The following is a 12,267-nucleotide window of genomic DNA, read 5'->3' as shown; positions in this document are numbered from 1 at the left end:
GCGCGTCCTTCTGATGCCGGCGTAGCAAGTATCAAGGATTTAAAAAAAAAATGTAAGAGAAACCGTGAGACGCGTGTCTAAATTGGCCGATAGCGCTAACACGCGAGTCCACTTAACCACCGCGCCAGCGTGCAAACAGCTCAACAAGTGGTATATGTAGTGGCCCCAGCTGCGTTGTAAACGCGATTGCGGTCCTCGGCCACTTCGGACGAGTTGGCACAGCCAACTCCGCTTTCCAGACCCACATCAGCCCCGGAGGCGTGCAGTGGTGTATAGCAGTTAAGAGAGGGAGGCGTGAGGGGGGAGGGTACCGTCAGCGAAAGCGCGGCCAACAACCAGACCACGTCCGCCCTATGCAAATCACCGCGGGCGCCGCACTGTGCACTGATTTGCGAATCCTAGGTCCGCCGCTTTCGCTCGCCCGCCCGCCCGCTCGATCGGCCGGTCGCCGTCGCGTCCCCAGCGGATTGGCTTTGGCTTCGGCTCATGGAATATAGTACTCGCCCTCTTCTCTAATGAAGCACGGTGTACACGGGGTGACGAGGAGGAGATGTGGTGGAAGAGGGAGTGCGGAGAGAAAGGGAAAGCATAGTGGGATGCTTAGTCAAGAGAGAGCGAGAGAGAGACAGACACGTAGACGCGAGTAGGTTCACGTTTGATACACTAACCGGCTCGGAGGCGGCCGCCGCCGCTTACTGCGCGCTGTATCACCGCGCTCGCGTTGCTAGCTAGCTAGCTAGCGTTGCCTGGTCCGTGACCGAGCCGAGTTGTAACTCGATAAGACGTAATTAGAGGCAGCGCCGAGTCGAGAAAGAGAGCGTCTGCGCGCTTCGAGATTCCCATAACTAGGCTGGTGGGGGGCGGGGGAGGGGGAAGCTCCCCGCGCAGGATCGTTGGCGCCTGTCGAGGGAAAGGAAAGCGCTGTAGGGAAAGAAAGAAACGGACAAGAGAGGAGGAAGAGAGGAAAGGGGGAGATCGGCAGAGCCAATCGTCCAGAAAGAGAGCCGCGGCTGGCTCTCGCTGTCTGACCCTCGAATGCCGGCGTCTAATGGCCGAACACGTACGCTGTCCCCGGGGAACGGTGAAGAATCGGCCACATGCGCCATCTCGCTTCCTCACCGTGCCGCCTCCGGTCTCCCTACGCCGTTCTTCCGCTGCCTCTTTTTCTTTCTCTTTTTCACTTCCCCAGTTGATTCTTCTCGCGCGATCTCTAGGGTACGGTCCGGGGCAGAGTTCCTCGCACGTCCGGATCGCCTCCTTGGCGCATTTGCTTTCGCGTTCGCGCCCGCGGTCCGGAAAAGCGAAAGCGAGTCGCAGGTTGGGACGCGAAGCTTGCGAAAGAAGACTATTGTGTCGAGCGCATGCTTGTGTGTGTGTGTGTGTGTGTGTGTGTGTGTGTGTGTGTGTGTGTGTGTGTGTGTGTGTGTGTGTGTGTGTGTGTGTGTGCGTGCGTGTGTGTGTGCGTGTGTGTGTGTGTGTGTGTGTGTGTGTGTGTGTGTGTGTGTGTGCGTGTTCGTGTGTGTGCGTGTGTGTGCGTGCGCGTGTGAACTCAGTCACGTGCCATTCGCTAAGCGTGTGGGAGGGACGCCTATTGATTTGCGTGCTCAGTTGCGGCGACAGACCGGCAAATGAAGTGAAGGACACCGGGCTCTTTCTCCGGCTCTTCTCGTCCGGAGGGCCCATTGGCACTTTTTTTTTTTTTTTTTACACGAGGTAGCTTAGACACTTCCAACGAGATCACCCCGGTCGTCGCAATTATGTCCTTTGGACTAGTTCGTGTCAGCACGTACCGAAAGGCACTCGTCAGAAGGGCTGCAGTATGCGCGCATTATTATACCTATACGAAAGCTTTGTACATTCGTATGCTTTCACGCATATGCTCGACAGACCAGACAGGCTGTTCTCACGCCTCTACGAAATGCATGTATCATTTATCAGACTGTAAAACAAAACCTGTGATGCAATGGAAAGAGGTCAGTTTTTGCAACCTGAGAATCTGCAAAGGCAAGGAAGGAAGGAAAAAGTGGAGAAGGAAAGGCAGGGAGGTTAAGCAGTTTAGCTTAACCGGTTTGCTACCCTACACATAAGAGCGGGATGGGGGGGGGGATGAAAGACGGGGAGAAGAGATAGAGAGGCAACATACAGATCAGACCTCTTATGCCCAACCGCCTATCGCAAAGACAGCTTTACAGGGGGACGGAACGCAAAGCAGCCTTTTCTTTCTTTTATTAAGCAAGATGAACTTTCCCGATAGTCGGTTAAATTACCTCGATTTAAAGCATTTCACGTCCCCTACCGCGTAGCGTTGACAAGTTTGCGCTTAAACGTGTCGTAAAGCTCGAACTGAGTGCACTCTTTTCTCTTCTTTTTTATACATGAGCATTATGAATGTCAAACTAGGAAAAATGTGTGTGTGTAAGCGAGAGAGAAGGGAAGCCGAGGAGCTCGATGATTGTTAATCAAGACCATATGAATCCATCAGACAATGAAGCCAAGGAAAGTATCGGGCAAATTAACAGTGGCTGAAATTCAAGTGTAGCAAATGATGAAGAGAACGGAAACGAAAGTGGACGAAAAAAATAACTCCCATCTTCCCACACATCCGCCCATTCCATTCACTCCACCCATTCCATCCCCTCTTCGCTATCTCTACCACGTCATCGCCATTCCACACGCACACGCAACGCACACACACACGCACATACATACACGCACACATACATACACACGCACATACATGCGTACATACATACATACATACATACATACACATACATACATACATACATACATACATACATACATACATACATACATACATACATACATACATACATACATACATACATACATACATACATACATACATACATACATGCATGCATATATACATACATACACACGCGCGCGCGCTTACACACACACGCACACACAGATGCACACCGTCAATTGTACTTCGCTCCTCATAGAGGCAAGACGTGTAGCCGAGTGAGCTCCTGAACAACTCTGCGCAATGTGGCTAACGTGGTTTAAATAATGGATCCGGGATCTGAAAGAGGAGTGACGTAATGCTCACGCATTTTTCTCGCATTTACCGAAATATCGCTGCTAAATTTTTTTTTTCCATTCTGTACCGTCAACTCTTTGTTGCTGACAAGCCGTCATAAGCAGAAAAGAAAAGATGAAGAAATATAAATAACAAATATTTCCGTCGCCACTAAACACTGACGCCCCGCAGGGCCGTTTTCCAAGAATCGTTGTCCGTAAGACAGCGTCGGAAATCGCTCGAGTATTTGACGCACGGCTCTTGTTTTACAATGACCGTGCGCAGTAAAATGTCACGACCGGACAGTTACCGCTCTTGGCTCTCCATCGGTATTCCGAGGGCGTCTTCATCTTCGATTTTCTGGCGCTCGACGCTAGAAACACGAGAGAAGCAGAGTCCTCTCTCTGTTGGCAAAATACTGTAGCACCTTGTTGCTAGAACAGCATGCCAGCAGCAAGTGTGTTGTCGTTGCTGTTGTCGTTGTTGCACTCAACGCATGTAGCATTCCCACAAGAGTGATTGGCCGCGCGGAAGGTGGTAATACCCTCACAGAGCAAGAAATTAAATAAAGAAAGCAACAACAGGTCAGAAGATGAGAAGGGACTGTGACTTAACGACGCAAAGTAAAAGCTCGCCTGACATGCACACTGAAGCGGCTCACCTTTCCCGCCGCGTGGATAAACTTGCGTTTAGTTGAGGGAATGTCTCATCGCTGGCAGCACAACTTAACAGCACCTAAAAAACAACGGAGTGGAGGGTGACAAAGTTAAGTTTACTTGTCAAGGTAGGAAATCATGCTACATCGAAGGAAAAAGCAGTGGCAGGGTAGCAGAAAATGACCAGTTGTTTCACGTTGATACAAAAAAGGGGATTTTGGCGTTTGTGTTACTTTTTTTTTTTTGGTCCTCTTGATTCCTCTGTGACTTCTATACGTCTACGCTTTCAGACCACGACTCCCTACCAATTCTCTCAGCTCCCTGTCGTTCTTCGTTACCGCTGCAGCGACAGCCACGGACACGTGACAGTCGCTGTAACAGCAGTTCCCGCAGCGGCGACTTCCGGAAGCGCGAATCAGGCGCGCCGCGTCGTCGGTCTTGTCTTCCGGCGTCGGGAAGCCCTTTTATACTGTCCTCCGAGACACCCCGAGCGCGTCGGGAGAGTACATCGCGCGCACGCCGGGACCTGCTTTCCGCAGCCACCGCGGGTCGCTTTCCGGGCGCGGCCTCCTCTACCACCACCACCATCCTCTCGCTTTAATTAGGGCACGGCTGGTCGCGGCCCCCAAATTTCCCCCGTGGTTTGCGTGCCGCGGCTGCGGCTCGAGTTCGCCGAGACCTCCGTAATACGCCGGGGGTGTGCGGCCGCTTGCGCCGCTGCTGGCTGCTGCTACTTTTTATGTGGGTGCCGTGCGCACTATACTCCTCTCGGCTTTGTTGTCGGCTCGCTCGGGAGGAACGAACGCAACGACATTGCTCGCGCTCCCTGTTGGCGGAGGTGGGGAAGGGGGGGGGTGAGGGTGCGGAGTATTCTTATTGCGATGAGAGGCTCTCGAGTGCCGCACATACTCTTAGAAACAAAGGGTGTGTAAGTAACTCCTTCTTTTTTTGCGGGAGAAGGGCGCTCCTTCGAAGTGCGCTACACCGTACACCCTTATAAGAAATGGACTCATAGGTACTCTGTTATTGTTGTAGTGTTTTTTTTTTACCCGAGTAATAATTTTTGCTGTGTAAAATTATATAGCCTCGTTTTCGACTAGACGAGAGTGCAAGGTCTGCACCCTTCTAGGCGTCATCTCCTGTGGAGGGCGCTGCAGTACACAGTAATGCAATTTTTTACACCCTTACAATGGTACGGGTGTTTGCCATGGAACGAACAGCGCTCTTAACGGCGTAAAAATCACTATTAGGGGTGCCCGGTTTGTCCCATGGCTAGCACTCTCACTCTTCGAAGGGCAAAACAAAGAAATGTTTACCATGAACGCATTGCACTCCCAGAAAAAAAGGAGTGTTAATTGTGGGACTTCTCTTGCGGGAAAAACGGCTTGTTCTCCACTTGCTGGAATTTCAAGGTGCCAAGCACGCACGCTCGGTCAGCGCCCTGCTAAGAGAATGCCCCTGCGATACGCGCCTGTATTATGTGCGCACTGTACACGCTTAGAAGAAAAGGAGTGCTGGTGACTCCTCTTTGAATTTTGAGCGGTTGTCCCGTGCTCAACTCCGTTTCCGAGAAGCCTAGGTAGCTAGAACTTACAGGTGACGTCTCTTTGACTCTTTTAACGAGATTCGCAAACTCCGCTGGCACCCATACTCTAAAATATTTTTGCACCTTTTGGAGGTCATATTTTCCGCGCGCAAACAATCGTATACAACCGCACGATGCTTTCCTGTCAGGAACGCCGTGTAACGCTGATGTGTACGCGCATGCCGTTCGTGACCTGAGAGACCGGGATCGAGTGCAGCGTTGAAGAAAAGAAATGTACGCAAGATCGATAGATAGAGAGATATAGAGAGAAAGAAAGAAACAAAGCAAAGGCAGGGAGTACAAGTACTGTTTGCGGGCAGTATAAACCCCAAAGGGTGCAAAAAGTGTTATTATAGAGTGCAAGTATGGTTAACGTACGTACGTGGTTAAGAAGTATTAGAACTTTCCAAAATGGAGTCAGATGTGTAACGAACAGTTGGTTACTTTAGCATAAAAGAAGCAGCCAGAACTGCCGTTTCTCTTAGCGTGTAAACTACAACTCCTTTTTTTTTTCTAAGCCTTTTCTATTCTTCCGAAAACTGTTGTCCCAGATTGCGGCTGAGATAGGGGGGAAATATGCGCAGATCACGATGAAACAAATAAATGAGACACGCACTTCAAAAATACCCTTTTCGCTTGCTTATCTTGTTGCGTTGTGTTGCATGTAAGTTGAACCGATGTTGCGGGCAACTTTAATTAGGCCATCCCGGTTGTCGGCCGCCAAGTCACGCGCTGGAGAAGACGGGAAGGTTAACCAAACTTTATTTTCGTTGGTTACGCTGCGCCGCGAGGTGGAAATTAAAAAAAAAAGAAACGCAGTAGACGTGCGTGTAGGCAAACATACAGCCCATGTTGCCTGCAATGATCCACTTTTTCTTTCTTTTTCTCTTTTTTCTTTTTTTTTCTCGTCGAAACGAAACTGCCGGCCATTCGTTAATAAAGTTTCTTCTCTCTCTCTCTCTCTCTCGTGTTGTGCCTTGGTTTGTGTGTTGCGGTGGTGAATTCGAAATCAGAAGCAGTCGTTATGCAGACACGCTCGGTGTTGCAAGAGTGCAATGATAGGAACTGTCGGCGAGAAATAAATTCATGAAATTTCAGAGTGCGAGTAGAAATGAGAAAGAAAGCGCGCGCTTAATTCACAACTACAAGAAAAAAAGGAGGTTGGGAGCAACCTAACTGGTTAGGATCGAGGTTGCTTCAATCTAACTCGCTAAAGCATAAGAATGCTAATTACCCCAGCTTACCAAATAATTACCAAGCTTGCTACTGTTAACTTGCTTCAAAGTTTGTTTGCTTCGATCTGTCCCTTAGCAACCTACTATATACCCAGTTAGGGTGTGTTGGCAGCAGTAAGGAGTAACATATCTCGCTAGGATTAGCTTGGTTAGGAACGATTAAGAGCAACATGGCTTTTGTTGGAGTTTGCAACGTAACTTGCAGCCTCTCTGCCTTCTCTTTCTTCCTCCATTTTCTCGCTTGTTTGTCAGTCCACCGAGTTCTCGAAACGTGGTGCGCAACCGGCATAGCGCGCCGTACGTGTATCCGTTGCTCAAAAACGTAGAGATGTCTTCACCGAGTTCAGGATTTCTCTCTAAATAACGCCGCCGTCTCTCTTTCCTGTAAGCACACGAACAATGTAGACGTCCTTTACGGACGTCGAACCGCAACGCAAGACAGGAACCACTAAGGGAATCGTACAACTAAAGCGAAGAAGAAAGAATCGCACCGGGAGTTAGCGAGATATGGTCCTCACGTCGTACTTATAGCGAACCGGCGAAAAACTTCGTTTTCTCTCTCTGCACTGCGCGAAGTAGTCGATCTCTTCTTCCCTTTTTTTCCTTCTTTCTCTCGAGAACGCGAGGCCACGGCTGTGAGAAAAACACCTGAGAGTGCGATGGCTCTCGCAAATAATTGCGATATCGAGGGTTTACGATCGAGACCATCGGATAAAGGTATAGAGGGCGCAGGTGCAACAATCCGGCGCCGGGGGCATGATGTGGTTCGTTTTTAGCTCGGCCACCGCAGAGTTTCTTTTATTAGTAGTAGTATTATTATTTTTTTCCCCTGATGGTTTGGTGTGTCGTCATCTGCTGCACCTCGGCTCCCGTGGTCTCCCGGGAAAGTGGCATTACCGGAGACGCCGCCGCGCTCCTGGGCAGGAACTTCACCGTCATACGCGCGCTCGCACTTCGACCCCCTTCCTTACGAGCCTTGCGTCTTTCCTTTCTTCTTTACCGTTCACCTTTGTGAAGCGATAAGCGAACAATAAACACGATAAGAAAATTAGAGAAAGAGCAACGCCAAGAAAGTTTTCTTGGGCGGCTCTCGTTCCGCGCTTGTATACTCTCGTTTCTTCGTGGCGCGTTCGATCCATTCCGAGCTACCTAACGCTATATATGCACCGGGGGAGGCGGGGGGGGGGGGAGGCGGGGGTCATCTCGTTCTCGTCACGAGATAAGCCGGTGGTGCGCTCTTGTGCACCTGCCGCTCGATGAAGCACTCGTAAGGAGCTACGTGGTCGGTCCACCTGAATTACCGATGTGCTCAGAACGTATACTGGACGGTGTCTCGAGGCGCCGAATCCACTATCATGCACATACAGGGACGGATATGGATGTTGTAGTATGGCGTTGGGGGGTGGGGGGATTATCTCTGCAATTTCTTTTTTTTTTTTTGGAGGCCAACTTATGCTCGATCCGCACATGGTCTTCCGCACGCGTGCGGACTTGCGAAGAAACTACCGCACTTCGCCCACAGGTGCACAAAATTTCGGTTGATACTGCTGGTCACACGAGCAGTTTAATACCCAAATTTTGGGGCGTCGGAGTACCATATGTACAATTATTTTTCCTCCTTTTCTTGCGGTAGGTGCGCGGCAGGCCGTGTGGATTGGGCGTAAGTTGGCCCTTGTAGTCTGCCTCATCTACCCGTTGTCGCGTATTGTAGTAGCGCTTAGTCTTCTTTCCGCGTGCGATGTGTGGGCGATTGAAAGTTGTCTGCGAGTCTCGTCGGACGTGCGGTCTCCTGCATCTCGTTTCCAGCGAGAGTGTGCGGGTACTAGGGGAGGAAGAGCACGCGCCAACAGTCTTTCTTTTGTCTATTATTTGATTCAGCGCAGACCGAATTCCGTTCACGTTTATCCCTCCCTCCCTCCCTCCCTCCCTCCCTCCCTCCATTTCTCTGTCTCTCTGGACAATGCTAAAATTTATTTTCGTTGGAGAGAGAAAGGTGAGAGGCAAGTAGGTTAACTACATTTAGACCATTTGGCGACACTGCAAATGGCGAGTGAGATGGAAAGTGAACGAGAGAGAGAGAAGACAAGAGTTTATATTTAACACCTTTCATAAGTGTTCTCAACAGGTGTGTCGAGGCAGAGCTAGAGAGTTGCAGCTGTCCGGAATTGGTAGTAACAAGAACGGCAAAAAAAAAAAAGAAAACAGAGAGAAAGGAAGGTCGGGTTAATATCGGCGAAGAGAAAAGGTTATATACCTTTCGAGTACCAGGGCTAACCACAATTCTTCGAACTGTTATAAGCATTATCTTCGGTTTCCAGCAGCAAGAGCCTAACTCGGGTATCGGAGTACTCGCAGTACCGCGCTCATGCGTTTACATAAACGTCGTTGTGTGGTTCGTTACGTAACTTCGTTACGTGAGTGCATGCGCCATTTAGCTCGCATGTGGATAGCCACTCATATTCACCGTTTATTTTTGAGCGTCATTTTTTTTTTCTTAGGGAGTTTCCAGACACCGCTGCCTGTTCAGACGAATGCGACACCCACACTTTCTTTCTTTATTTCTTTTCTCTTTATTTTTTTTTTCCTCTACGAAAATGAAGCGGAATAAGCGCTCGGAAAGATGACAGCTCCGCGAGATTGACGCCGTGCAGAGACGCGCGCGAGAGAGAGAGTTGAACGCGCAAAGCCGCGCATCCGAATCCATTCTCCGCGCGTCGGCGTCAGCACGCGCACACACACAGGCCCAGCCTTGTCGACAGGAACGAAAGCCGAAGGCAGGGCAAAGAAAAGAAAGAAGAGCTCCCAGGGAAAAAAGAAAAGACGGACAGAGAGGAGAAAGAAATAATAAAGGGCCTCGCGGTTGACAGAGTCATCTCCTCGCGGAAGAAGAGGCGACCTTTGTTCGGCACGCCTGCCTGCCTGCCTGCCTGCCTGCCTGCGCGTTTGCGCGTGTCCCAGCTGTATATACGTAATGAATATGCGCCTCCTTCGTATATACGACAGGATTCCCAGCCGTACTTATATATATATATATATTTCTATATATCTATTAAGTGCTCGTTCGGCATCCTTTTCTACGTTTACTTCTTCGTCTCGGAGCTGCCTCAAAGTGTACAGGAGAAGAATCGTCTTTGTGCGAGTAGAACGAGAAACGAACAAGAAGGAAGCGTAAGCGGATTTTTTCGGATGAGCACTCACTCGAGCACGAAAGCTTGGCACGACGCTCAGCGGCAAACAAGCTTGTCATTGGGAAGGAAGCGTTTATGCATACGAGCGAGCTTCGACTCGCGATGGGAATATGAGTTGTATATATATATGCGTGACATTGTTGCCTCACGCTTGGAGCGAAACGTTTTGAGTTCCGGCGTTTTTCGTTCGTTCGGTCCTAGCTGCCTAGGTCTTGCAAGCTAGCAAGCGAGCATGTGTATGTTTGCAGGAGTATACGGTGCGGCTATTATACTGGCAAGTTCGTACGCTAGCGCCTTTTGGAAGAATTAGTATCTTTTTTTTTTCTTTTTTGTTTGTTCATTTCTGGGAAGTGAATGAGCCTTTTCGCCTTACCACCATGTTTCGTTTCTTAGAAAGTTAATATCGCCGTCAGTTTTCTTGAAGCCTCAGATAGCAGTGATAAATCCTTCAGTGATTCCGAATCATACCTCAATTGACCAGTCACGCCTCAAAGTCTCGTGCCATTTATGTGGACCAACAAAATCAGCGATAGCGACAAAACAACAATAATTTAACCACCTTCAAAAGCCACGTATATGGCCGCCAGCGACATGCAATGGCACAATGGTTATGTCATACAGCTGCTGAGCACGAGGTATCGGTGTCGACTCCTAGCCAGCTTACTGCGGCTGGGTTACCAGAGCGGTGGAATGCAGGACGGCCCGTGTGCCGTGCTTCCGACGCACGTTCAAACGTCTGGAGCGGTCGAAAGTAATCCGGAGCACCCCAACCGCGGCCCTCACAACCCACTCCACAGTTTCGGGACGTCAAACCCCATGATTCCACTTCTTTAGACAACCATTACCGCCTATCTGCGCATATATGCCGTATAACTTCTGCTTTATCCCTTTCATCCTGTAGCTCAGCGTCGTGCGAAACGTGCAACTTATCGAACAGGTTAAATATTACCCGCCGTGGTTGCTCAGTGGCTATGGTGTTGGGCTGCTGAGCACGAGGTCGCGGGATCCAATCCCGGCCGCGGCGGCCGCATTTCGATCGGGGCGAAATGCGAAAACACCCGTGTGCTTAGATTAAGGTGCACGTTAAAGAACCCCAGGTGGTCAAAATTTCCGGAGTCCTCCACTACGGCGTGCCTCATAAGCAGAAAGTGGTTTTGGCACGTAAAACCCCAAATATTAATTAAATTAAAATTAACAGGTTAAATATCTCCTTAAGATTCTCTCTTCCTCTCGCTTTACCTGAAACGCCCTCTGGAATCGACGCTCCCGCATTAGAAACTTTCCGACGCCGTCGCCTGTTGCGCCCTCCTTCAAACGACAAACAGCTTCCTTCGAACGACGCCGGGCATCTTTAGGCGCTGTCGTCAAAGTTCACAACCGAGTGCGCTTCGTCGCCGCCGCCTGACGCTGAAGCGCTAAACGCGTCGACCGCCCCCCCCCCCCCCCCCCCCCCGCTTCTATTTGCCGCCCCTCCTCGCTACCGGAACAAGATGATGCGAGCTGGCGGCATCGTCGTTGTCGGTGCGAAGGAGCGGAAAACAATCGCCTCAAGACGCCGCCACCGCTGGCGGATATATATCTTGAAGCCGCGCATATCTCTCTCTCTCTCTCTCTCTCTCTCTCTCTCTCTCTCTCTCTCGAGGGGGAGAAAACAGTTCCTCGTTCGAGGGTTTTAAAAGCTTCCCCGCGAACGGCCCGGAATCGGTCGATGAACACATGCTTTCTGCACGCGTTTTCACGCCTTCGCGTCTTTTGCCTTTTCGTAACTCCTCCTACGCGCTTTCGTTGGCTTCCGTCCTCTCCAGCGCTTCCACGTTCGTCGTCGGCTTGGTTCCTCTTCAAGCAGTCTATATAGCATCGTCCTCTCCACGGTCGTTAGCGCCGCTGGGCGCTTCGTCAACATGGCCGCCACGCGTTTTTCGAAGCCGCTGCCTGCCGACGACGACGACGCGGAAGCGGAGCCGCATTGGTGGACTTGAAACGACGGCTGTTGTTTGCACCTTGTTCCGAAGTTAGTCGTTCGCGCTCGGGCGGGTAAACACTCACGCCGCTGCCGCCGCCGCTCTCAGTGACGACGTCCCTTAATTTGCGTTCTTCTTTCTTTCTTTCGTTCTTTCTTGCTTTGTTTCCTTCCCCCTTTTTTTTTTCTTTTGAAAGAGGCATGCTTGTTTGCGCCGCGGTGAAGCGCTTGCTGGGAGCGAAGAACAAGCGCCGCAGAGTTGAAGCGAATCGCTCAATCTCTCTCTCTCAAACTGTGTGTTTGCTGCGAGTAAGAAAGAGTGTCAGGGCGCGTTAGCGACTACAAATTGTGTCGCTGTTGTTTGAAAGCGGCGCTCGCGGCGACTGTGGCGCTCGGGTGCTTTGATGCTAAGGCGCGCGCGACTCGCTGCGTCGACAGCCCGTGTTTTTTTTTTCTTTTTCTTTTTTCTCAGCAGCATCCTGAGCGGCTGTTCGCTGGCGGCGTAATGAAGTTGTCGCTTACAATGCCCACTGTCTACAACCTCCCCCCCCCCCCCCTTTGTCTCTTTCTCTATCTCTCGCTTTCTTCTCTTTCTCT

General features: G+C 50.4%; 2 protein-coding genes across 3 annotated transcripts in view; one reads left to right on the top strand and one right to left on the bottom strand.

Annotated features, from left to right (window-relative positions):
- Window positions 1-12,267, top strand: part of LOC135916237 (calcium-activated chloride channel regulator 2-like) — a 558,001-nt gene that overhangs the window by 92,532 nt on the left and 453,202 nt on the right. The window lies entirely within an intron of this gene.
- The window catches only part of LOC135916236 (chitinase-3-like protein 2), a 330,608-nt gene that overhangs the window by 230,345 nt on the left and 87,996 nt on the right, over window positions 1-12,267 (bottom strand). Inside the window, exon 2 of the mRNA XM_070539448.1 lies at window positions 3,708-3,781. Coding sequence (XP_070395549.1) covers window positions 3,708-3,781 — 74 coding nt within the window. The remainder of the gene's footprint in view (window positions 1-3,707; window positions 3,782-12,267) is intronic.

The sequence above is a fragment of the Dermacentor albipictus genome, chromosome 5 (genome assembly GCF_038994185.2).
Source record: "Dermacentor albipictus isolate Rhodes 1998 colony chromosome 5, USDA_Dalb.pri_finalv2, whole genome shotgun sequence".
NCBI lineage: Eukaryota > Metazoa > Arthropoda > Arachnida > Ixodida > Ixodidae > Dermacentor > Dermacentor albipictus.
Note: the sequence above shows the minus strand (reverse complement) of the source record. Positions and strands in the feature narration are given on the sequence as shown.